General features: G+C 52.1%; 2 protein-coding genes across 3 annotated transcripts; one reads left to right on the plus strand and one right to left on the minus strand.

The window, feature by feature from the left end:
- Positions 1-593: 593 nt before the first annotated feature.
- COQ6 (coenzyme Q6, monooxygenase) lies at positions 594-11,353 on the minus strand. Of its 2 annotated transcripts, none has more exons than XM_058655634.1 (12): positions 11,089-11,353; positions 6,890-7,024; positions 5,736-5,794; positions 5,369-5,492; positions 4,277-4,407; positions 3,566-3,673; positions 3,427-3,489; positions 3,122-3,229; positions 1,562-1,734; positions 1,341-1,456; positions 1,050-1,216; positions 594-714 (listed from the first exon to the last, which is right to left on the minus strand). In XM_058655634.1, the coding sequence occupies exons 1-12, from the start codon at positions 11,252-11,254 to the stop codon at positions 685-687; spliced, it is 1,380 nt and encodes a 459-aa protein (XP_058511617.1). In that variant the 5' UTR covers positions 11,255-11,353; the 3' UTR covers positions 594-684. The 2 variants fall into 2 exon arrangements, with proteins under 2 accessions (XP_058511617.1, XP_004584462.2); XM_004584405.3 differs by having other exon boundaries at positions 1,532-1,734; positions 11,089-11,351.
- Positions 11,354-11,387: 34 nt separating this feature from the next.
- On the plus strand, positions 11,388-23,743 carry FAM161B (FAM161 centrosomal protein B). The gene is made up of 9 exons (XM_058655633.1): positions 11,388-11,621; positions 14,686-15,005; positions 15,514-16,070; positions 17,385-17,740; positions 18,480-18,607; positions 20,024-20,188; positions 20,414-20,513; positions 23,032-23,174; positions 23,605-23,743. The coding sequence occupies exons 1-9, from the start codon at positions 11,568-11,570 to the stop codon at positions 23,741-23,743; spliced, it is 1,962 nt and encodes a 653-aa protein (XP_058511616.1). The 5' UTR covers positions 11,388-11,567.
- The last annotated feature ends 1,179 nt before the right edge of the window (positions 23,744-24,922 follow it).

Below are 24,922 nucleotides of genomic sequence, written 5' to 3' on the forward strand. Positions count from 1 at the left end.
GAGTCGGTGTGTAGTATGCAAACCTAGCAGAGCTCAAATTCTATTTGAGAGGCAAAGTGTGAAGGGAGCACAGCACAGTCCTGCTGCCTCCGTGTTGGACAGCAAACAGGACAAATGCCATCAGGTCCCCTGGGTCTTCTAACCTGTGTGGTGAAACTCTTGGTTACTGCAGAAAGTGGAGGGCCCAGATAGGAACCAGAAACAAAACTCAAATCCGGCGCTGTGTGAGGAAGTAAGGAGCATTAAGACTTGGTTTTCTTCTCATGAGGTCCAGTGTTACCTATATCAGGAGTTAAAGCAGTTTCTATTTGATTTGCACTCTGATATTAATTTTAAAAACATATCAACTGAGTATTTCTAACTGTTTTACAACTATAAATTTATGAGCAGTATTTTAAAAGACTAAATCTGGAATGGATTAACAAGGGAAAATGAGTAAGGCAGTCCCATGGTGATTTTTGTTGAGTAATAAAAAGCTTTTTAGCCAAATCCTAAGAGTCTTTTGGATTTTTTTCCTTGGCCTAGCTGATAGACTGTCCTCATAGCAAACTGTCACTCGTTGTTGGGGTTCCATAGACCGAAAGCTAGAGACAAGAATTTTAATGTAAATTTATTAAATGTTGGAAATCTGTGATGGTCTTCAGCTGGGATGTTCTTTTCTCATACTCTCCGTAAGAGCAGCATTCATTTGCTTGCAAAGGCCATAATCTGTTCCTAGAGGAAAATGAAAGTGAGTGACACTCCAACTCTGAGGGTGGTCAGACACTTCAAAATACCTGAAAAGTAAAGACTCCCTAATTTTGTTTCCACTAGCAAGGCGTAACTGCAGGTTTCTCAGGTAAGAAGCCATACAAGCAACAAAATTTAAACTCTGTATACAAGTCCCTGTCTCCTTGCTTGAAGTCCTTCCTAAATATGGTTATTATATGTGGGTCCTAACCCCAACAAGCCAAGGATGTCATTTTTGCTCATAACCACTGAGCAAGGTGGACAGGTGAAGACGGCAGGGATCCTTGTCCTCCTGCAGAGTGCCACGCACAGCATGTTACCTTGAGCGGCGCCACGGCGTTGGTGGCCTGCAGCCCCCAGGTCCGGAGCAGCACAAGCGGTGTGGCCTGGGTGGAGTACAGCCTCTTGAGCAAGTCTGTGGCTGCCAGCAGCGAGGTGTTGTGCCGCTGTCGCTCTGTTTCATAGCCTGTGAGATGGCTCATGGAGCCTGGAACGAAGCGGAAAGCGGAAATCTCCAACCCAGAAGTAAAGTTGTCTTCCCTCTCCTAGAAAACCAGACGCAGCAAAGGAAGCTCTGACTGCCAAGCTAGTCTGTGGAACCCGGTCCTTACCCAGGTCTTTCCCGTTGAAGGCCGCACTGCTGAGGTGCTGGACCAGACTGGAAACATCCCCAAAACCCATGTTGACGCCTTGTCCTGCAAGTGGATGGACTCTGTGAGCTGCATCCCTAGGAAGAAAGCGCAGTTCAGCTGCAGCTTCCCGCTGTGCAGAGGGGAGCACCCCACACCGTGTATGATCTTACCCAATGAGTGCCACTCGAGGCCGAACGTACTCAGCAGCATGTCCCCAGCCAAGGGGAAACAGCACTCGGCTTTTGGCATCGACCCGGGCTACGCTTGGGGGCAGCTGGCGCGCCGAGACCCTGGCAGGCCGCAGAAGGACAAGAGCATGTTGCATCAGGGCACCAGCGGAGTCAATCAAGTCTGTGTGGTTAGCATCGCTCCACTGAGCATCACAGCCAAGAAAAAACAAGACGAGAAGTGATCAGCAACTGCAGGAATTACAACTTCAACAGGAAAGCCTCTATATAAGCAAAGCGAAGAGTAATGCCACCTAACATTCCTGAAGAGCATCCCCCAACCTCCTGCCTGCCTGAGCGGCACCTCTCTAGTGGCTGCCCTCAGCCAGCACACACAGGCCGCAGCATGGCTCCACACAGAGAATGCTCTTGCATTTAGAGCTTGCTCTGCTTGGACTGTCATGTTGCCTCACGTCCCCACAATGCCACTCTCTTAAAGTATCCGGAAGATGCCACCTTTTCTTGTGCCCTCCTCTAGGCATTTTCCCACCCTGGGATCCCATAGCACTGAGATGGTTGCTTAGGTACCTTCCTCCCCTTTGGCACTCAGTTTCCAGAAAGAAGGGACGGTCCCTCTTGTTTCTGTAGTAACAGAGAAGGCATGTAACTGCAGAATGACTGCTGTGGTCACTGCTGGCCTGGGTCAGGAATACACCGAGTGCCCCAGGGCGTTCAGCACGCTCCACTGACCTTGGAATCCACTGTAGTGTTTCCTTCCTTCTATTCTCATCACTGCTACAGAACAGTGGAGTGAAAACTCTTCACTATGATGAATTTAGTAAGGACATAGGGCTTAGCAATTCAAGAAACACATTCCTAGCACTAGTGCCGTGGTATGGTAGGCTAAGCTTCCATCTACAGTGCTGGCATCCCATATGCGCACCAGTTCAACTCTCAGCTGCTCTACTTCAGATGCAGCTCCCTGCCTTAAATCCATACAAAACTACTCTGGACCTGGGACCTGGTAAACACTTATGGTAAGCACAATTAGCAATGGGTAGACAAATGTGACATTTAAATTTCAAAAACAGAGTTGCCAGGGCCGTTTCTGCCCCAGCACAATTATGATCACTGATTGCGCACCTCCAATATCCCAGATATGTTCCTCACATGTTGCATACATCCTTATTTTTAAAATCTGCAGACAGGCAGGTAACCCATTCCCCTTCTTTAGAGTATAGGGGTGCCAGTGCAGAACCCTGAGCCCAGGCCTGGCTCCGAGGTGCACATGTAAGCTTTGCTAAGCTGCAGGGTGCCCAGCCCTCCCTTGGAATATGTCACTGAGTTGGGTCTCGGGGACGAAGGAGTCCCACTTCAAAGGTCAAGGTGAATCAGCAGCTGAGAGCTGCTGCAACCCCCTCCCAAGCGGGAGTTGTATCACTGCCAAAATTGTGTGTTCCGCTAGGCACCTTCCACAGTCCAGGCCACTGGTTAGTTACAGGCAGCTGATTACAGCTTAGCTCTTGTTCCTTCCCCAAACCCCTTTTCTTCCTGTCCCTCAATGCACAGGCAGGTGGACCAGTGGACACTCACAAAGGCAGAGTTCACGGCGTCCACAAACTCTTCCTCATCCATGTGGACCAGCTCTGCCGCGTGGTCATGAGATGTGGACCAAACCAAGGAACTCAGGGTGTCTGAGAGCTGTGTCAAGAGAACATGGATACCAGGGCTGAAATTCCTCTGAACTTAGGAGCTGTCAAGCAGAAAGGAAGTCATGAAGGGGAACATGAATGGGCCTGGACGGATCCAGCTGAAACCAGATGAAAGACGAGAGCAAGCAAACTCCTGAAGGAGGAGGCTGGCTGTGCTTAGAACACTAGCCAGAGGGGAGCTCTTACTGGAAGCAGCGCGATGGGCCCAGAGGGGAGAAATCTCTGCCAAGCGACATTGTTTTCTGTGGCCTGCAAGAGAGGAGTACCTGTGAGAAGTGCCTGGCATCTCTGGGTGGGACCTCTAGCTGGTGGCTCGGGAGCTTACCTCGGATAAATGTAAAGTGGCCACCACAGCGGACTGGTCGTAGTTCCAGCTCACATTGCGGATTCCCGCAGCCTGCCGTACAACCGAGTTGTGACCATCAGCTCCAACCTGCAAGGAGACAAGAGCTGCCGAGACCTGCGTCCTGTCCTAGGTCACCCAGCTCCACCCACTTCCTCTGCTGCCTGGAGTTCTCTCTACCCCAGCCGATGCCTGGCTCAAGAGTGCAGGAAACTATCAGGCTTGCCTCCCTCATAGCCGCTAGAGGGCAGGCCTCACCATGAGCCTTGCAGAGCAAATGCTGCTCATCTGGTCTAGCAGCTGCCAGCTCTAAGTTCGTAAACCAGATCCCTTTAATATTAAACTACACAACAGCAAGAAGAGGCTCAGTGTGGACCACATACCAGAGCCGAACAGGCCTGATGAGCCTAGGGAAGGCTGCCCAGTAACAGGACTTGGAGCTGATGAAAACGCAGAGAGCAAAGGCAGGAGTGTCCGCAGGACCTTGAAGACAGCAAGAGTAGCCTGCCTGCCTGGCTCTGTGCTACTAAAGTTGGTCCTAAGGTTTACAAGACCATCTCCACTTGGGTTGCTTGAATGTGGGCTAGTCACCAAGCTCTTGCCTGAAACTAAGTTCAACTATAGCTCAACTCTAAAACCCAGGATAACACATAGCCATGCGTGATCTCTGGCAAAATAAGAATCTTCAACTACCAACAATTTGGTCTGGAGGGTGCTGCCATCACCTAGGGTAACTTGGACCCAAGGGCTGGAGTCTGCCACGGAAAATGGACAAGGCCAGGTATAACCAACAGCTTTGCTCCTGTAGAGAACCGTCACTCGGTCTGCGGAGGTCAAAGGAGAAAAGAGTAAAACATTAGAAAGACAGGCCACAGAAACCAAGAAAAAAGCTGCAAGCAGAGCTAAGACATGGTCCCATGGCTTGAAATGTATTGCCAAACAAAAGATTGGAAAAGATCTTTAGAACCTTGAGATATCATATATGTACTTACAAAGCATATATATGATGAAATCTATATCCAGAGTACAAGAACTCCTACAACTAAAAATAATATAATCCAATTTTAAAATGAGAAAATTCTGAACATAACATTTCTTCAGAGGTTTACTAATGGTCAATAATCACATGGGAAGTCACTGTTAGTCATAAAAATGCAATCCAGGGCCTGCTGCTAAAGGCCTTGCCTTGTATGCGCCAGGATTCCATATGGGCAATAGTCCTCTATTTGTAGCCTGTGAAAGCAGCTGAGGACGGCCCAATCCCTTGGGACCCTGCACCGCATGGCAGACCTGGAAGAAGCTCCTGGCTCCTGGCTATGGAACAGCCAAGCTCTGACTGTTGCGGCCACTTGGGGAGTAAACCAGCAGATGGACTGTCTCTCATCCTCTATGTATATATGACTTTCCAATAAGAATAAATAAATTTAAGAAGAAAAAAAGGAAAACAAGTGGTGGCAAGGATGTAGAGAAATTAGAAGCTTTATATGAGGGGAGTACTCATGGAAAATGGAGTTAAAGGATACATTTTGGAGGAAACTAAGTTTTTCATGTGTTTTCCATGACCTTTGTGAAGATCAACCGTATGCAAGGCTTTCAATTCTTTCTTTTTCACCAAAATAAATATTGTATGGGACTAAAGCCGCTAAAATCAAAGCTGAGAGCAGCCAATGGAGGATTTGTTAGCGTGAGCACTCAGCATTTATAAAAAGAACCGCAGCTTCACTTAGTCCCAGGCAGTTCACGTCCCAGAAGGCAAATGGAAGATGGGGACGCGTGCCACCTCACCAGACACAGCCTCCAGCTGCCTGGTAAGGGCGTGCATGAGGACGTCATTCTCCACGATGTAGCCCATGTCATCCAAGTTGTCCTTATCGAACATTATTAAGGCCTCTGAGCAGGCATCCCACACCTGGAAACACAAGAGGAGAGTTTGCGTTAAAACCAAGGAAGCACGACTTGCATCAAACCAAGTTCTACTTTCCCAAGTGACAGAAGCAGAAACACCGCCATGGCAGAGGAGGTAAAGAACATTCCCCTGAGGATTCTTCCCCTGCTTCTGCCGGCTCAGTGTGCACTCTCTTTCCTCACACATTCACAGAAAGCCAGGAGAAAGCAGACCCAGACAGCTTGCCGGGAGGGAAGGGGGAGGCACCTGCATCCGCCGGAAGGCTCTGTACCTCATGTTGCAGACGTGGTCCCAGGCACCAAAACCTACGAGAGAAAACCATGCATAGACCACAGCGACTCTACAGGGACCAGAGAAGCCCTTGGCCCCACACTGTGTCAAGTAAGAACTTGTTTTCAATATTCTCTGAGAAGAAAATCCTCTCTGCCTGCTGGATTTGGCGGCAGGACCTGCGCTGTTCTGATCTCCAGTTTCAGATTGTGCAGCACGGAAAGATACCCAGTAAGTTGAAGCACATTACAGCAGCAGAAATTAAAAAGGAAGCTGGGGGCTTGGTACGATAGTCTAGCGGCTAAAGTCCTCGCCTTGCATGAGCCAGGATCCCATATGGACACCAGTTTCTGTCCTGGCTGTTCCACTTCCCTTCCAGTTCCCTGCTTGTGGTCTGGGAAAACAGTGGAGGACAGCCCAGTCTTGGGTCCCTGCACTCACGTGGGAGACCCAAAAGAAGCTCCTGGCTTCTGGCTTCAGATTGGCTCAGCTCTGGCCAGTGTGGCCGTTGGGTAGTGGGCCAGCGGATGGAAGATCTTTCTGTCTCTCCTCTCTATAAATCTGACTTTCCAGTAAAAATAAATAAATCTTAAAGAAAAAAAAAGGAAGCTGGATCCATGTTGTTCTTTTGTCCTCATCTTCCTACTGCAACTCTAAGAGCCACCTTTTATTCAGTTATTGAGGAAATATTTACGGTGGACCTTTGTGCCAGATACAACTCCAGTTCTGAGGATAAAGTGGGAAACCAGATGGATAAAGTCCCTGCCCTTCTGCAGCTGCCACTGTCATTGGCGAGAGGAGCACTGACCAGACACTGTAAAGTCACACAGCAGGGTCAGAGAGAACACAGCAGGCCACGGGGCCAGGCAGTGACAGAGGTGTTCCACTGTGGGCGCTGCCTTTAGACAGGCCCTGGCACAGCCACTGCACATGTCTGTGTCTGCCTTGACCCCGAGAATGAAGAAGGGACTCATCCTGTTTCAATTCCACAGTGAGGTGCATGTGTCTCAGGGGCCCTCTGTCCACTGTCCCTCTGGGCCAGGTGCTCTGCATGGCACATCTCCAAGGGACACACTTGCAGACTGAGAGAGGAAGGGGAATGGGTCTATGAAAGACAAGCCTATACTCACTGCTGAGCAGGGTTGCAGAGCCAGGGGAGATGGAGCTGACCCGGTTGCTGTAAGTGTCTGACAATTTCTCCAATACTTTCTTTGGACCTGCTTCTATTAACAGAATCTTCTTGTCACGGAAGTGAATATCATGGCCTAAAAAGAGAAAGCAATGTTTCATATCATTTTAGGAAAATCTAGGAATTACTCCCCTTCCTATTTTCAAGATAACCAACAGATTAACTAGTTTCTTGGGCCATAGCATAGACTTCCTGCAGGGCATGTGAGGTCAGCCGTACGCACATGGAGTTTTAAGTGGTGGCAGAGCCCACCATGCCGCCCAAGAACCGCCCTCCCCAGAGTCCACCACTTGCCCCACACAGAGAAGCACTTAATGAAGAAGGCCCTAACTAGCAAACTGCATGTCTGAGGAAGAATACAGTAGAAAAGACTACAGTATTCAAAAACCAGCCACTTCCAATCCTCAGAGTAGTAAGTCACTGAAAATTACAAGTCCTACTCAACATAAAAACAGAATATATAGCAGGCAAAGCCACAGCCTGTCCACTGGTGTTCCACTTAGGCACCGACTCAAGTTCTGGCTGTTCCACTTCCCATCCAGCTCTCTGCTAATGCACTTGGGAAAGCAGCAGAGGATGGCCCAAGCAAAGCTGTGAAGTGATCACAAGGGGGAGAAAAACACCACAGGTTTTACTTTGTAAAAGGATACGCACAGACTTCTACCTCGTGACCTAAGAAAGTGGTTTAGAACCAAAGTGAAAAGAGAGGCTTTGTTACAGCATCTAGAGCAGCAAGGGCAAAAGCGGAAGTCCACTCCAGGGGAGCCAGCAGGGACAGGCACTGAACCCACTGGCCGTTGTGCCCTGTGGGTACCATGGGAGTCTGTGGAGGCTGGGGAGCGGGGACATGCCACCCACACAGAAGACAGTGCCCTCCAGTCCTCACACCTCTGCCCCTTAATGGAAGGGCAGCTGCTCCCCCTGCCAGAGCTCCCCAGATGCCTTGGGGCAGGGTGGCAGGCTCACTCCCCCAGGGCAGCTTTCACCTCACCCCTTTCATCGCTCTCGCCTGCCACCTCCACCCTGGGGAGGGGGAGCGAAGAAGGGGTGAGAAATAGACATTTCTTTCCAGCAGTCTGTACCCATCAAGTACAGGCTGGGTGTCTGCGGGGTGACATGGGCTGGGACACTGAAAGGGAAAAGATTCAGTTCCGACAAGCATCACAAAGCACAGCCAGGGGGGCCAGTGCCATGGCTCAATAGGCTAATCCTCCATCCTGAGGTACTGGCATTCCATATGGATGCCAGTTCGTGGCCTGGCTGCTCCACTTCCATCCAACATTCTGTTAAAGGCATAGAAAAGCAGTAGATGATGGCCCCTGCACCCACGTAGGAAACCCACAAGAGGATCCTGGCGTTGGGCTCCACAGCAGCTCACCTCCAGCCATTGTGCCATTTGGGAGAGTGAACCAGTGGATGATCTTTCTCTGTCTCTTTCTGTAAAATCTTTCAAATAAAAATAAAAACATTTTAAAAAAAATGAAGTAGAGCCAGGTTTGGTATCTTACTTCTCATTTGTTTTATATAACACTTCAGGAAACTCATTTAGGGAGAAAAACCACCAGAGAATTTACAAATAATGTGGCAGGGAAATTTAATGGTTCAAGCTGCAAACCCGTGTAAGTTTAAACAGGAGAGACCCAAAGGAAAACAGGCTGCCTCCTGGCGAACTATTAAGAGCCTGCTAGGTAAAAGTCTTGCTTTTAAAGCAGCTAAGTGGATGCTGATGGTTGGGCTGTGTAAACCATCACCAGTGTGTTCTCTGCAACCATCAAGGAGAGCTTGCGTTACCCACGCTCCACAACTGCCTGTGAGCCGGCTGAGAGGCCCTCCGAAGACAGCATCTCCATCTCACTCTGTTCATCTTACAGGAACACAGCACGCAAAATGCACGGAAGACTCCCAGCCCAGAGCGTCAGCCTTCACAGTTTAACACAGTGTTTTTGGTTTGATTTTTTTTTTTTCCCTGAATGATCTTAGGAAACCAGCTGTTGTGTGACTCCTTGGTAAATCTGCATTTGGCAATTTCAACTGACAGCAGCAAGTGACTCTTACAACCTGGCGCACACGGCCTTCAGCTTGCTTCCATATGCTTACAAGCAGAATCCTATACTGGGAGCCCACTGTGATGGTTCAGTAGCTAAAGCCTCACCAGGATACAACATATAGGTGCTGGTTTGAGTCCCAGCTCCTCCACTTCCCGTGCAACTCCCTGCTTGTGCCCTGGAGGATGCCCGAGTCCTTAGACCCCTGCACACACGGGAAACCTGGAAGAAGCTCCTGGCTCCTGCCTTCAGATTGGTTCAGCTTCGGCCCTTGCGGCCATTTGGAAAGCAATCCAGCAGAGGAAGATTTCTCGATATCTCTATATCTCTCCCTCTCTGTAACTCCACTTTCAAAAAAACCAAGCAGGGCCCGGTGGCGTGGCCTAGCGGCTAAAGTCCTCGCCTTGAACGCCCCGGGATCCCATATGGGCGACGGTTCTAATCCCGGCAGCTCCACTTCCCATCCAGCTCCCTGCTTGTGGCCTGGGAAAGCAGTTGAGGACGGCCCAAAGCTTTGGGACCCTGCATCCGCGTGGGAGACCTGGAAGAGGTTCCTGGTTCCCGGCTTCGGATCGGCGCACACCGGCCTGTTGCAGCTCACTTGGGGAGTGAATCATCGGACGGAAGATCTTCCTCTCTGTCTCTCCTCTGTGTATATCTGACTTTGTGATAAAATAAATAAATCTTAAAAAAAAAAACAAAAAACAAAAAACAAGCAAAACCCAGGAGTTCCTGGTCTACCTGAACCAACTGAGTCAGGGTCTCTGGAAGCAGAACCTGGAATCCTCACTTTGTAAATCTGCCCCACAGCTGGTAACCTGACTGCTGTGCCAAAGTGGGGGTGAGCAATCTGCAAGGCTCACCTCGGGCTACACACAGTCTCCACCATAAATGGCTGTACCAATAAGTACTTTGGAGTCTGGCATCTTCCTGTCTTATTACCCAAAATCCAAGAAAAACAAAATGCACCCAAGTTTGAGAGCCAGGATTCTGGCCCACTTACCAACAGGGACAAAACAGCTGCCAGGGAGCAGGGATGTATTTAAACCGGCCAGGAAGGGTTATCTTCAACAGAGTTTTGCATCTCTGAGAATCTGTCCTTGGGTTCAAGCTACTTTTCTGAGTTTTAACTTCTTTATCTGTACAAGCTACATTGAAGGTTATTGTGGGGATTAAACTAAAATGAATGCAGATTTAAGGCTTAACCTAGGTAACACCAGGCTGTCTCAGGCAAGGTATGGCTTCCTGCCAGCTCCCTGGGGAGGCGCATAGGAGTCCTTTGGCTGTGTCTGTAATAAGATACCTGAGGCCGGGCACTTGACCCAGAAGAGCCTTAGTGAGCTCACACTTAGAAAGTCAGAAGCATGGAGCGGGCCTCTGTGGGGCTTCACGGCAGGTGGCCTCACCAGGGCGGGAGCCCAGCGGAGAGGCAGTGGCCACAGAATGACGAAGGCAGCCGAGCAAGTCAGGGGCCACATCTGCTTCAGACAATCAGCCTACTTTTTTTTTTTTTTTAAAGATTTACTTAATTTTATTGAAAAGTCAGATATACTGAGAGGAAGAGAGACAGAAAGATCTCCTGTCCGTTGATTCACTCCCCAAGTGACCGCAACGGCTGCAGCTGAGCTGATCTCAAACCAGGAGCCTCTTCTGGGTCTCCCAAGTGGGTGCAGGGTCCCAGGGCTTTGGGCTGTCCTTGACTGCTTTCCCAGGTAACAAGCAGGGAGCTGGATGGGAAGTGGGGACGCTGGAATTAGAACCGGTGCCCATATGGCAGCCTGGCATGTGCAAGGCAAGGACGTTAGCCGCTAGGCTACCGCACCGGTTTCATCATTTAACGGCTGATGACTTCGACCTGCGCTCCACACCAACCCTGCTTTTCCTCGGGGTCCACTGAGAAAGGCCCGGCCCACTCTGGACCCTGCTGGCCCCCGAAGCAGCAAACGCTTCCTGGAGTCCACTCCGGGAGGGCAGCAGAGAACATTCAAGACTCGGGGGGGCGCAAACAGCGCCGGGATCCCCAAGTTTCACGTGGCGCCCCCGCCGCCCTATTTTGCTTCTTCCCCGCTTATTCCGGGCCTGGAGACGCGCTTACCTAAAGCACAGGCCATGGCCGCGCCCACCAAGCCTCCACCCGACACCACCACATCGTACACGGTATCTGCGGAGGCGCCGGACCACCTCCGACAGGAGACCAGCGGGCCTCGGCGGGCAGCCACAGGCACTGCCGCGCACCGGGTGACGGCCAGGCAGGCCGCCATGGTGCTACTCTGCTCCAGCGACCCCAGACGTCCCGCCAGGGCACCTTAAGCAGCACTTCCGGAGCTCAGCCCTCCAATCCGGTGCTGCTTCAGCCGCGTCCTCGGAACCGGAAGTAGAACGCACGATGGAGGAGGATAGGCCAATCACAAAACGAGCTTTTTCTCGTGGGTGGGATTTGGTGGCAGGTTGCCCTCGAAGCCAATCAGGGCAACCAAATTGAGAAAGGGGCGGAACCTGGCTGGTCCGTGGCCGAGGCGGCGGCGTCGCCAGCAGCTGTCACCGCGGCTGCTGCAGTGGCTTGGCTGAGGAGAGATGACCGTGGGGAGGCCTGCGGGAGCGCCCGGTGACTCGGAGTGGAGCCGCCAGGTGAGCAGAGACAAAGGGAGGAAGGGCGGCTGCGCTCCGGGGAGGAATCCGTGAGGGAGGAATCGGGTGCATGTTGCCATGGAGACGACGGCGGAGGCGTGTCGCTAGGGGCGGGCGAACTCGCTCCGCAGTCTCCTGGGACCCCCATGACGACCGCCATCCTCATGTTGCAGGATGGAAGGCCAGTGCACAGAGATTCTGATCCACAGAGACAGAAAAATAAAAATAAAATCGAGTGGCGGTCGCCTCGGGCGCGAGAGACGCTGATGGTGTGTGAGTTTGGAGGGAGAATTACAAAAAGTAAAGGATGACTGTGAAAAAAGTGTGGGGGTCTTTTTGTTTTTTTAAAGATTTGTTTATTTTTATTGGAAAGATAGATTTACACAGAGGAGATTAGAAAACTCTTCCTTCACTGGTTCACTGCCCAGGTGGCCGCAATGGCCGGAGCTGAGCTGATCCAGAGCCAGGAGCTTCTTCAGGGCAAGGTGAGGATTTAGCTGTGGCACCAGCGGACCTTTCAAAAACGGTTGGTTCAATGCGATGGCTTAGTGGCTAAATTCTCACCTCGCATGTACCAGGATCACATATGGGTACGGGTTTGTGTCCAAGACACTCCACTTCCCTCCAAGCTCTCTGCTTGTGGCCTGGGAAAGCAGTGGAGTATGGCCCAGAGCCTTGGGACCTGCATGTGGGAGACCCAGAAGAAGCTCCTGGCTCCTGGCTTTGGATTGGTTCAGCTTTGGTTGTTGTGGCCACTTGGGGAGTGAACCAGAGGATGGAAAATCTTTGTCTCTCCTCCTCTGTGTAAATCTGCCTTTCCCAATAAAAATAAAATAAATCTTTTTTTTAAAGTAAAAAGATGATTTATTTTATTTTTATTGGGAAAGGCAGATACACAGAGAGGAGGAGAGACAGAGGAAGATCTTCCATCCGTGGCCACAACGGCTGGACCTGAGCCAATCCAAAGCCAGGAGCTCCTTCCAGGTCTCCCAAGCGGGTGCAGGGTCCCAAGGCTTTGGGCTGTCCTTGACTGCATTCCCAAGCCACAAGCAGGGAGGTGGATGGGAAGTGGCGCTGCCGGGATTAGAAACGGTACCCATATGGGATCCCAGCACATTCAAGGTGAGAGCTTTAGCCATTAGGTTACTGTGCTGGGCCCCAAACTTTTCCTTTTTAATGACACCTTTTATGGAGACATCATTTCCATACAACTCAGAACGGTTTCCTGTATACCATGTATCCACTATCAACTGTCATCAGAATAAATCTAAGGACATTTTAGAAAACATTCTTCTTTCCCTCTTTTTAAAAAGATTTATTTTAGGGCCTGGTGCAATAGCATAGTGGTTGAAGTCCTCACCTTGAACACACCGGGATCTTATATGGGCACCGGTTCTAATCCCGGCAGCCCTGCTTCCCATCCAGTTCCCTGCTTGTGGCCTGGGAAAGCAGTCCAGATGGCCCCAACCCTGGGACCCTGCACCCACATGGGAGAGCTGGAAAAGACTCCTGGTTCCTGGCTCTGGATGAGCTCAGCTCTGACTGTTGTGGTCATTTGGGGAGTAAATCAGTGGATAGAAGATCTTCCTCTCAGTATATCTGACTTTCCAATATATAATAAATAAGTCTTAAAAACAAACAAAAAAAGAAGTTTGCCTCAGAATTGGGAATTGTGGCTGGACCTTAGAGAATCCAATGGACCATCACCCAGTGCTACATGTGTGAGCACCCCTGGCCTGCCCTCTCCGCCCCCGACTCCTGCCAGGTTTCCTCTGTAAACGTCCATCCAGCCCAGACCACATGCCCACCTCACCTGGGACATGGCAGGTACTGTCCCCTGGCCCCCTCTGGAACTCTGACAGATTCAGCATTGTTCCTCAAGGCCTTTGTGACTCCTGTTCCTTAAACCCCGAACATTCCAAGCCAGACCTCAGTGAGGCCAACTCCTTGAAAAGCTGGGTGTCAACCCCAAATTGCCTCACAGGGAGCGAATGAGTCAGTCCAGAGTTAGGCAAGTACAGCTCGGACGGCAGTGGACGTAAACACAGCCTGCAGCAAGATCAGAGAAAAAAAACACTGGGTCTCTTAGCGTCCCCATCCCCAGCTGCAAAATGGCTAACTTCTCCCTTCTGAATGGTAATTCTTTTTTTTTTTTTTTTTTAGATTCATTTGTTTTTATTGGGAAGGTAGATATTCAGAAGAGATATAGAAAGATCTTCCATCTGCTGCTTCACTACCCAAGAGACCACAAAGGCCAGAGCAGAGCTGATCTGAAGCCAGGTTTCCCACATGGGTGCAGGGTCCCAAGGATTAGGACCTTCCTTGTCAGTTTTCCCAGGCTACAAACAAGGAGCTGGAAGGGAAGTATAGCAGCCAGGATTAGAACTGGTGTCCATTTGGGATCCCAACGCAGGCAAGGCAAGGGGTCCCACTAGGCTACCATGCCACTAGGTTACCGTGCCAGGCCCTAAATGGTGATTTTTATTCATTGCCATACCCAGGTACTTTAAGGGGGGAGGATTGGCCAACTGAGGCCACAGCACTTGGCCCATTCATTAAATTTATTACCATCTCACACTGTCTGCCTCTCCTAGCTAGTGTTGTGGGACATTGTTTTTTCCATGAGACCCGTCTCATGGATCATGCATTCCTAGTGACAGCGGTAAGCAGCTAGAGCATGAGGCTAGAGGCCAGCCAGATGGGCGGCCGGAGCAGGGAGGTGGGCAGCAAGCAGGTGTGCTGTGCGTTGGTGGGGGCAGGGCAGGCTGCCTGGTGCACGTTGGCTCGCTGAGGCACTGAGGCGGCTACTGCACCACGTGGAGCAGGCGGCCGACCTGGGCTGTTAGACTCCCTGCCCTGCCCTGCCTTTTGGCCAAGCATACTCTGCATTCCTTTAGAGCAAGGAACCCATCTCACAGCTTTTGGCTCCTGCTTACCCTCCCCGCTCCCCCATGCAGAAACTTACATTGAGTCCATCATTAGCAGTGACGCGAACAGTGGTGCTTGGGATGCCTTTAAAATGGTGCCTGGTCCCAGACCCCATCTGCTTCCATTCTGCTTTTAGGTGTTTCCCCCCAAGTCCTCCTCAGACTCGGAGGCGGAAGAGGAGTTCTCTGCGGACCGACTGCCTCTGCCCAGGGCCGGCCGACTAGCCGAGTTCCTTGGTTCCGAGGAGGAGACAGAGTCTACCTGGGACTCTTCAGAGAGTTTGCGGGAGAAGCCCCAGGTGCTCAGGCATGAAGGCAGGTGCTGTCTGCTGGAGTCTCTCTTTCCGTCGGACCCAGACAGCGCCGAGCCCCCCTCTGAAGATGATGAGGACCTGGATGGCTTCCTCCAAGACCAGGGCAGGGACCAGCAGCCTGTGGCGCAGCCCCTGTCTCCCAGGTACAGCTGGGCAGCCAGCTACTGGCCCACTCTGCAGCCGCAGGCGATCCCAGCTGGCTCTCTTCTTTATCTTGGGCAAGGATGGGGAGATACTGGCTCCCCAGTGCTGCCCTGGGCATGACCAGGGGAATACCTTCACCTTGGTCAAGTGCACATACTTCACTGAATATTTCCTTTCTCCTGCCTGTAATTCTGTAACTCAGTATTGCTTTTGCCACTCTGCACCCAAGGAATGCGTGGCTGTAGCAGAACTGTGGCCGGATTTGAAGTCTGACTGAATCCCCCATCCCCACCCTTTGTCCTGGCCTGTCTCCTATAGAAATGTCACCCTGCATGCTGGCAGATCTCAGGTCGCTTCTGAGAACAGACTTTCCCTCAGGGCAGCCAGGATTGCCCATGGGAGAGAGGGAAGCCTGTGGGACTGAGATCAGGCCATGCGCTGCCTGCCAGGCACCGGGCACTGGGCACAAGGACTATCCTCAAGATTCAGCTCTGCTTTGTCCCCCAGGTATGGCACCACGAGGCGCTGTAGCTCCCTGGGCAGCCTCCCCTTGGACAGGGCCAGCACCACCTCTCAGCTCCAGCCAGCCCAGGGCTCCAGGCCTCCATCCCAGCGCAGGAGCATCAGTGCGTGGGCCTCATCCATCACGGTCCCTCGGCCATTCCACATGACGCTGCGCGAGGCCCGCAAGAAGGCACAGCAGCTGGCATCCCCCACCTCCTTCGAGCAGGGGAGGCAGCAGGCCCAGCGGCAGGGCCAGGAGGAGGCCGAGTGTCAGCGACAGTTCCGGGCACAGCCCGTGCCTGCACACGTCTACCTGCCCCTCTACCAGGAGCTGGTGGCACGCAGTGAAGCCCGCAGGCAGGCGGGGATCCAGGAGAGGAAGGAGCTGCTGCTGTCCTCCCTGAAGCCCTTCAGCTTCCTGCAGAAGGAAGAGCAACGAAAGGAAGCTGCCCGACACCAAGACACGACTGCCACAGCCAAGGCCAAGGCCACCAAGCAGAAGGCGGCCAGGAGGATCCCCAAGGCCATTCTCGAGCCAGCCCTTGGGGACAAACTCCAGGGTAAGACTGCTCGTCACTGTGGCCTGGGGGAACCTGCAGGCACCAGCTCGGGGGTCAGCCTGGCTTAGAGACGGGCAGTTCAGGCAGACCCATGAGGGGCTGCATGCTCAGGGCAGGCGGTGGAGGAAGATTTAGCAGGGGGTGAACAGTGGCGAGCCCTGTGCAGTGCGAGCAGTGGGAAAGCTTACCGCATTGCCCCCATGCCTGTCCTGTTACCTTCTCAGGTGACAGTGCAGGTGCAAGAACAGAGAAAGTAAGACCATCAGGGACTGTGGTGTCACCTCAGATCAGCTGCACCTGAGGATTGCTCCCGCCCCTCCCTCGGCCAGGATGAGGCCTGTCAATCACTGGATATTTACGCCTCACCCAAAGCAGGGTTCTGCATGAGGGCCACAGGCCTCACTTGCCCTTTAGTTACACGTGCCACTACAGTGCCGTGGACAGACATGTGAGTGAGACAGAAATAGACAATTAGAAACAGGAGCCATCATTTGTGAGGATTAAAGGGGGCAGAGGGACCTAATCAAGGGTGTGGTTGGGTGGGGCCCGTTTGGGACCGACAAGAACCTTTGGTGGATTCGGTCAAAGGGCTGACCAGGCTGATGGAGGATGGTAATGGGAAGAAGCCGAGAGGGTGAAGAGATGGGGCAGGGAAGGGAAGGGAGCAGCCTAGGCCCGCCCCAGGGGACCCGGAGGCCACGGGCGGGTGTTCGGACTTCATCTCCTGGGCGCTGATGAGGCACACGAGCTGATCGCACTCACTGCTGGGGTCATAACTAATGGTGTCAGCCCCAGGGGAGGTGAAACCAGCAAGTGTGCTGGGAAATGAAACAGCAGGGATGGCAGAGGATGGAGCACGAGAGGCTGAAGACGAGGGGACAGCAGAGATCGTGGCTGAGGAGGCAGTGGTCCAGAATGACTTGGGCGTGGGGCTTGGGTGACAGGTGGCTGGAGGAGCCTTTTTTTGAGGTGGGAGAGCAGCAGGGGCCCGGCCACTCCCTCCTGCTTCCGGTCTGCAGTGGGCATCACAGACGGTGCTGATTGCCGGCATGAGGCTGCTTCCGTCATCTGGTCGGCTCTGGCCATGGCACCCTGGGCAAGGTTTACCAGTGAGGCACCCAGAAAAGAAGAAAAGCAGGGTGTTTTGTCATGCTTGTCCAAATACTCCTCTCGCGGCCAACTTCCAGCTTCCTGGATGATGTAGGCTCCCTCAGAACTCCCCAGAAGTCAGCAGACAGCCCCAGCATGCGACAGGGAGGGTCCTGGTAGGAGACATGCTGCCCGCACGCTGACCATCATTCTCTCTCTCCTCAGAGGCAGAGCTGCTCAGGAAAATCCGCATCCAGATGCGTGCCCTGGACACCCTCCAAATGGCCTCCTGTCCGATCCCAGCCCCGAGCAGCGGGGCTGAGCCCCGGCCCCGAGCAGCTGCGCGGACCCAGGAAAGAAAGCTGGGTTTTCTGCAGACTGACTTTGGGTTCCAGCCCCGGGTGAACCCCTCAGTCCCCGACTACGAGGGCCTTTACAGGGCCTTCCAGAGGAGAGCAGCCAGGGGATGGCAGAGCCGCGAGGCCACGCACAGCGAGCCCTTCTCGCTGAGGACTGCCAACCTGCAACACAGCCAGCGGCCCTGTGCCACTGCCACCAATGCCGCCACCGCAGGGAAGAGGGTGAGAGCCCAGCAGCTTTGGTGAGACATGGAGTGGCCAGGGCCTGACGCCTGAAACTCAAGGAGGGCCCCAGGGAAAAACACTGCTCAAGTCATTCTTCACTTTATAAACAAAACAAAACAAAACCAACTGCTCAGTTGTGAGCAGATTCAAATACCTGTTAAACTAACATCACAGAGGGGCCCGGCGTTGTGGTGTAGCAGGTGAAGCTGCATCTGTGATGCTGGCACCCTGTATGAACTCCTGTTTTTGAGTCCTGGCTGCTCCACTTCTGATTCAGCTCCCCACTCATGCACCCGAGAAAGCAGCAGAGGATGACCCAAGTGCTCAGGTTCCTGCCAGCCACGTGGGGGTTGCAGAGGAGGCCTCTGGCTTATAGCTTTGGACTGGGCCACTCCTGGTCTTTGCAGCTATTTTGGAAGTGAACCAGCTGATAGAAGATCTTTCTCTGTCTCTCCCTCTCTCCGTAATTCTGCCTGCTTGAGGGGTCGAGCAGAGGGTCAAGCAGGCAGGCAGTGGCCGTCAGCCTTTGTGCCCCTGTGCCAAGTCTTCTCGTTGGTTGAACACCTGAGAGTGGACACTTATATCTATTATTGAACTTGAGAGCTCATTCTCCGAGCCTGATCCCTGCAGGGCAGTGGGGGGTTGGGTGGGGAGGAAGGCCTCCCATTGTCAGCCCTTCGCTAAAGCCAGATCCTGGTTAAGACAGGCCTACCACTGCGGCCCTCATCTCTCCTAGGATTCCCCGCGGCCACCAGCCACACCCCTGCCAAGGAGTCGTTCTTTGAGCGGCCTCGCCGCCCTCTCGGCCAACACTCTGCCTGTGCACATCACGGATGCCACCAGGAAGCGGGAGTCGGCTGTCAGGTGAGTGGGATGTGGCACTCTGCTGAGTCCTGGGGCTGGAGAGTACCCCGCAGCTGGGCCTCCTAGCTCCTCCCTGAGTCGGAGGGGACCCCTTGATGAGGGCAGGAACACCTGCGGCTGGGGAGCAGAGCCTTCGGTCAAGCACATATTCAGGGGGAATCTGACTGCCAGGCACCATGTCAGGCTGGAGATTCCTCAGGAAGCCTGCGGTGTCACATCCTGCCTGAAATAGCAACAGTCGCAAGGGAGGTGTACAGGAAGGGGGTCTAGAACTTCAGAGCGTGCCGGGCATCCTTGTCCAGGCTCGTTCGTGTCTTAAAAGGGATATTGAAGGTAAAACTTGATGAATAAGGAGGAATAAGCCAGATAAAGAGAGCAACATGGGAAATCCATAGGGGTTTTCCCACAGAGGAAAGCAGTCGGCTGGGCCTGCCGCCAAGATGAGAGTTCCCAGGCACAGACCACAGAGACCCCTGCTGCACGGTCACCTCTGCACGTGCCAGAGCAAGCAGGCGAGGTCACCAGTGATGAGCAGCGTGGTCCTGGGAGAGGCCTGTCGTCCTTGTGCCTCCCCACAGAGCTCACAGGGAAATACCTTGGGCCTCCTCCACTCCTTAAGTTCCTGAAGGGACTACAGTTTAGGATCCAAAGGGTGCTCCCTTCCCCCTCCAGCCTCCCAGCTGGAGCTTACGAGTCAGTGCCAAACACACCCGCCTCCTCTGGGCCAAATGACCCGAACCTCCCAGTGACCATATCTGCTTCCCCGCAGTGGGGAGCAGGACCTAAGAGGTGACGCATTTTCATGCTCTTCTTCGCATACACATCCAAACACAAGTTGTGACTGTCTCGTGGTGATGGAACACTCCATAGCACCTCAGAGAATAACAGTCACACCAATTGGGTGCTACAAGTTGGCCCCATATTGTCTACCTAGAAATGGAGATTGGCATCCCCAAAGACCATGAACCTAGGCACCTTTGAGTGCTCAGGCTAGAGTCATAGAGCCTGGCTAAGCCACTGGCAGGCTGGGTATCTCTGAGCAGGTGGCTCACCCTCTCTGTACATCAGTCTTTACCTTTGGAAGCAGTCATGAAGAATACATAGTGTCGTAGTGCTGGGTCATTGCAGGTGGCTCAGTAAATGGAAGCTCTTGGTATTGTTGCAGACAGGCAGAAAGTCTAGCAAAGACCTGTTGAGGCTATTTAAGAAAGGCTGTTTAAATGCCCATGCCCTCCGAATCACTGTGTCCGCAGTGCTAGACTTCATTTGCCAGTAGAATCAATCCCAGGAGCCTGCTCCCGTTGAACATGCCAGCACTGCTGACAGAGAATGCCAGTGTAACCCTCCAAGGGGCTGCCAAGATGGATTCCCAATATGCTGCAGGGGTCATCTCTGCTTTCCACCTCCTCCCTTTAGAAATTCACTGGAAAAAAAGGACAGAGCTGATGAGGGTCTCCGGTGGTTGGAGATGCACAAGAAGAAGTGTCAAGCCATGTCGAAATCCGTCACCCTGCGTGCCAAAGCCATGGATCCCCACAGGAGCCTGGAGGAAGTGTTCAAAGCAAAGCTGAAAGAGAACCGGTCAGTGTCCCCTAGGGAGGTCTGAGGATGGTCCCTAGGGGGTCTGAGGATGGTCCCTAGGGGGTCCGAGGGTGGCAGGCCTTGAAGGCAGCACATGGGTCCTGAGGGTGCCCGGGACCACGCAACAGTTAGTTTTCAACACTTGGGGCACATTCTCTGCCTAGCCGGGAGGGCACCCTGGATTGGAAAAGACAGCATTGTTGCTAGAAACCTTTTTAATTCCAGGAACAATGACCGTAAAAGAACAAAAGAGTATAAGAGAGAATTGGAGGAGATGAAGAGAAGAATACAGACACGTCCCTACCTCTTCGAACAAGTCACAAAGGTAAAGCCAAGCCACTATCTTTTTTTTCCTGTTTGGGTGAAAGAATTCTTAAAAATTACGAGTTTTACAATGTGAAGGTCGAACATTTCCTTGAAGCTCAGAAACTCTTATTCCTACCATCTTTTCCCAAAATAATAGTGAAAAGTGCTTGGTACAATTTCATCCAAACTAAACTCCATCTATCTAGAAAGGGTAATATATTTGTAGTTACATTTATTGAGTTACTTAAAGACATACTTCCTTACAGGGGTGGGGGAGGGAACAGATCTTCCATCTTCTGGGTCAGTCCCCAAGTAGCCATGATGGTAAGGGCTGGGACCACATTGAAGCCAGAGGTTTCAACCCAGGTCTCCCACATGGGTAGCAGGGGGTCCAAGCCCTTGGGCCATTTGCTGCTGCTTTTCCCAGTACGTTAGCAGAGAGCTGCATCAGAAATGGAGCAGCAAGGTGCAAAGCAGTGCCCTCAGAGGATGCTGGTGTCACATGGGGTGACTTAATGTGCGGTGCCACACGCCAGCCCTGGGATTTGCATTTTACTGCCAAGACTTTTCACTCAGACTGAACCAGAGTGGGCGCTTGATCCAGACACACAGCGGCTGGTTCCTTGGTCTGGAGCCAGCGCATGGCTCTCCAGCGTGCTGGTGCCCCAGGCACTGCCAGCTTCTAGAGCGGTGGCACACAGACAGGTGCCAGGGGTCAGAATGCTCCCAGACACTCCACAAGGCTCTCTCCAGATGAAGTGGCTTTTGGACTGGGAGAATCACTATGGTATTTTCTATTTTTAGAGTAGTCAGACACAGGTAAGGATCTCCCTAAGGAAACCAGGGGTCCCCTGAGTAGTTTAGAAAGGCGGAAAATTTTTTTTTTTCTCTTTTAAGATTTATTTACCTTGGGCCCTGCACAGTGGCCTAATGGCTAAAGTCCTCACCTTGAACACACCGGGATCCTGTATGGACACTGGTTCTAATCCCGGCAGTCCCACTTCTCTTCCAGGCCCCTGCTTGTGGCTTGGGAAAACAATTGAAGACGACCCAAAGCCTTGGGATCCTGCACCTGCATGGGAGACCCAGAAGAGGATCTGGGCTCTTAGCTTCGGATCAGTGTTGCTCTGGCTGTTGCAACCACTTGGGGAGTGAATCATCAAACGGAAGATCTTCCTCTCTGTCTCCCCTCCTATCTATATATCTGCCTTTCCAATAAAAATAAATAAATATTTAAATTATTGGAAAAGCAAATTTAGAGAGTGAAGGAGAGACAGAAAGAAAGATCCTCCATCCTCTAGTTCATTACTCAAGTGGCCACATTGGCCAGAGCTGAGCCAATTCAAAGCCAGGAGCCTCTTCCGGGTCTTCCACGTGGGTGCAGAGTCCCAAGGCTTTGGGCCATCCTCGACTGCTTTCCCAAGAGCTGGAAAGGAAGTGGAGCAGCCAGGATATGAACCAGTGCCCATGTGGGATTCCTGTGCATGCAAGGCAAGTATTTAGCTACCAGGCTATCATGCTGGGCCCAAGTCCTTGTTTTTCAAAGGTATGGCTGCCACATCAACCATCAACATTTCCTAGGAGTGTTAGAAACATAAAATTTGGGGAGCCAGTGCCATGGCATAGTATGCTAAACCTCTGCCTGCAGTGCCAGCATCCCACGTGGGCGCCGGTGCCAGCATCCCACGTGGGCGCCGGTGCCAGCATCCCACGTGGGCGCCGGTTCGTGTTCTAACTACTCCACTTCTCATCCAGCTCCCTGATAATGTGCCTGGGAAAGCAGCAGAGAATGGGCCGAAGCCTTGGACCCCTACATCCATGTGGGAGACCAGAGGAAGCTCCTGATTCCTGGTGTTTGATGGGCTCAGTTCTAGGAGTTGAGGAAGGAATCAATGGACAGAAGATCTCCCTTTCTGTATCTCCTTCTCTAACTCGACCTTTCAAGTAAAAATAACTCCTTATCATAAAATAAATGCAGAATTTGGGATGGCGTTGTGGCAGAGGAGGTTAAGCTGCTGTTGCTTCTAGAGATATGTGCACCTCATGGCCTGAGCTCTGATTCCTCCGTTTCCGGTTGAGCTTCCTGCCACTGTACCTCTTAAGGCAGCAGAAGTGGGGGGAGACCCAGATGGAGACCCAGGCTTCTGGCTGTAGCCAGGCCCACACCTGCCTGTTACAGGCCTTTGAGCGGTAAACAAAAGGATGAAAGGCCTCTCGTTCCCTTCCTTGTTCTCGTTCTCCATCCTTCCCTCTTCTTTCTTCCTGTCCTCCAAATAAATATTTAGAAAACAAGAAAGAAATACAGAATTGCATGCATTACTTGAGTCCTAACAAATGACAATGTGCATTTAGCAAAATCCTTGGAGGACTCACACGTACATTAATGCTCAAAAACAAGGCTCCAAGTCACTACCTGAATCTGTGCTAACACAGGATGGTGATGGTAGTGTATCATACGGATACTGATTCAAAAGGTAATTTAGGGTCATGCAGTCATTCACGAAACGGCTCCAACAGATGTAATTTCCATCCTCTAGAACATTGCCAGAAAAGCAGCCGAACAACGGTATCAAGAGGCCCTGAAACAGGTCGGGCTAGAGGAAGACTTCGTGAGGAACAAGGGTCAGGACTGCAAGATGGTACAGAGGGAGGAGGAAGTCCATGCCAAGGAGTTGCCTAGGTAATCTGAGATGCCGCCATCACTCTGCGGCTCCCTGTTATCCCTAGTAACGCCACCAGGGGGCACTCTTAGAGCAGCAACTGGTATTTGGAAACTGCCACACTTTGTTAGTAATCTTCAAATTCCCCTAATGGTACAATACTGGGGCCAAAGCAAGAAGCTCAGAACACAACCAGGCCTCCTGTATAGGCGGCAGGAACCCAGTTAGTCGAGCTGTCAGCTGCTGCCTGCCAGGGGGCACAGCAGCAAGAAGCTGGAATCGGGGTGGAGCTGGCATTTGAATCAGGTACTACAGCATAGGCTGCAGGCATCCAGCCAGCCTCTTCCCTGTTAACCCAAGTCCTACCATGCGGAGAACTTTCTGATGCCTTGCACAATCTCTGTTAAAGTGAACATTTTCTATTTCTTAATGCCTTCATTTCCTCTGCAGCACCCATGAAATTACAGAACTCAGCACCAGAGAGCCACGGCAGGATCCTGAGGACTCTCCAGGCTGGCCTATCAGTCCCCAGAAGGAACTGGAGGGGCTGAATTACGAGTACCCAGACAATTTCAAACCACTTTCTTAGTCAGTACACTCAAATAAAACCTCTGAACAAATGGAAATAGCAGGTGACAGAATGGTCAGCGACCATAAGCAGAAAAGCTCAGGATAGAGGGATCGTAACCAAGTTAGGGTTCCCGCTCTGCAGGTTCCATGGGGAGCACACAAACAGAGAGGGGTTAATCAGGAAGGGGAGGGATCTGTGACAGCACGGCAGTATCAACAGCATGGGCAAAGACTCGCCAGTCTGCCACGTTCCCTAAGAAACCAGACAGCTGCATACTGCGGCTTGTTAGAATTGTTTAGGAATATTATGTGAGTGTTAACAAAACACATCAGATTTAGCCCATGGAGGATGACAAAGATGCAGCTTGTGGTGTGGGGCCTCCACCCAGCACCGTTGCTGTTCCGGGCAGATCAGTTCCTTTTTGCTGTATGAGGGAGGGAGCTGACGTGTGGGTTTACCAGCATCGCTGGTCTCTTCCCAGCTGCCAGCAAACCTCCCATCAACTGCAACAGCCAAATGTCGTTCCCTGTTGAGTAGGAATGTCCCTAGTTGGGAACCACTAAGAGAAAGGCCAGAGGAAGCAAAATCTGGCATTTAAAGAATATAGATCATTGCCATGAATTCTGTCTACATAGTGCAAGATGATTATCTATGCATGTTAATCAAGAACTGTAATTACTTCCTTGTACAGAGACTTGTACAAGCTTTGAGAATGTCCCCTGTGTGGGCATCTGTCCCTGTCAGCATGAGCTTCACTTCAAATAAAATCTCTCAAGCCATGATTCTCTACTAACAAGTGATTTTTGGAATACTACTCTTCTAACCAAGTAGCTGTAGCCTGGGGGAGAGTAAGGGTGTCTACCTTTCACAGAAGCACCCTTCTAACTGCCTTCCTGGAAAAAATGCCTGTGTATATTTCTACTGCCATTCTATGCTCACACCTGCCCTTACTGGTGGCTGAGTGCTGCTCGGGCCTCCCAGTTACAAAGGCAGACGCTTGGGCCGCGCTGCCTGATGTCAGGCCGTGCCGCCTGATACCCGGGCCATGCTGCCTGATGTTGGCTGCCTGACGCCCGGGGCCGTGCTGCCTGATGTTGGCCGCCTGACGCCCGGGCCGTGCTGCCTGATGTTGGCTGCCTGACACCCGGGCCGTGCTGCCTGATGTTGGCTGCCTGACGCCCGGGCCGTGCTGCCTGA

Source organism: Ochotona princeps, chromosome 26 (genome assembly GCF_030435755.1).
Source record: "Ochotona princeps isolate mOchPri1 chromosome 26, mOchPri1.hap1, whole genome shotgun sequence".
Lineage (NCBI taxonomy): Eukaryota > Metazoa > Chordata > Mammalia > Lagomorpha > Ochotonidae > Ochotona > Ochotona princeps.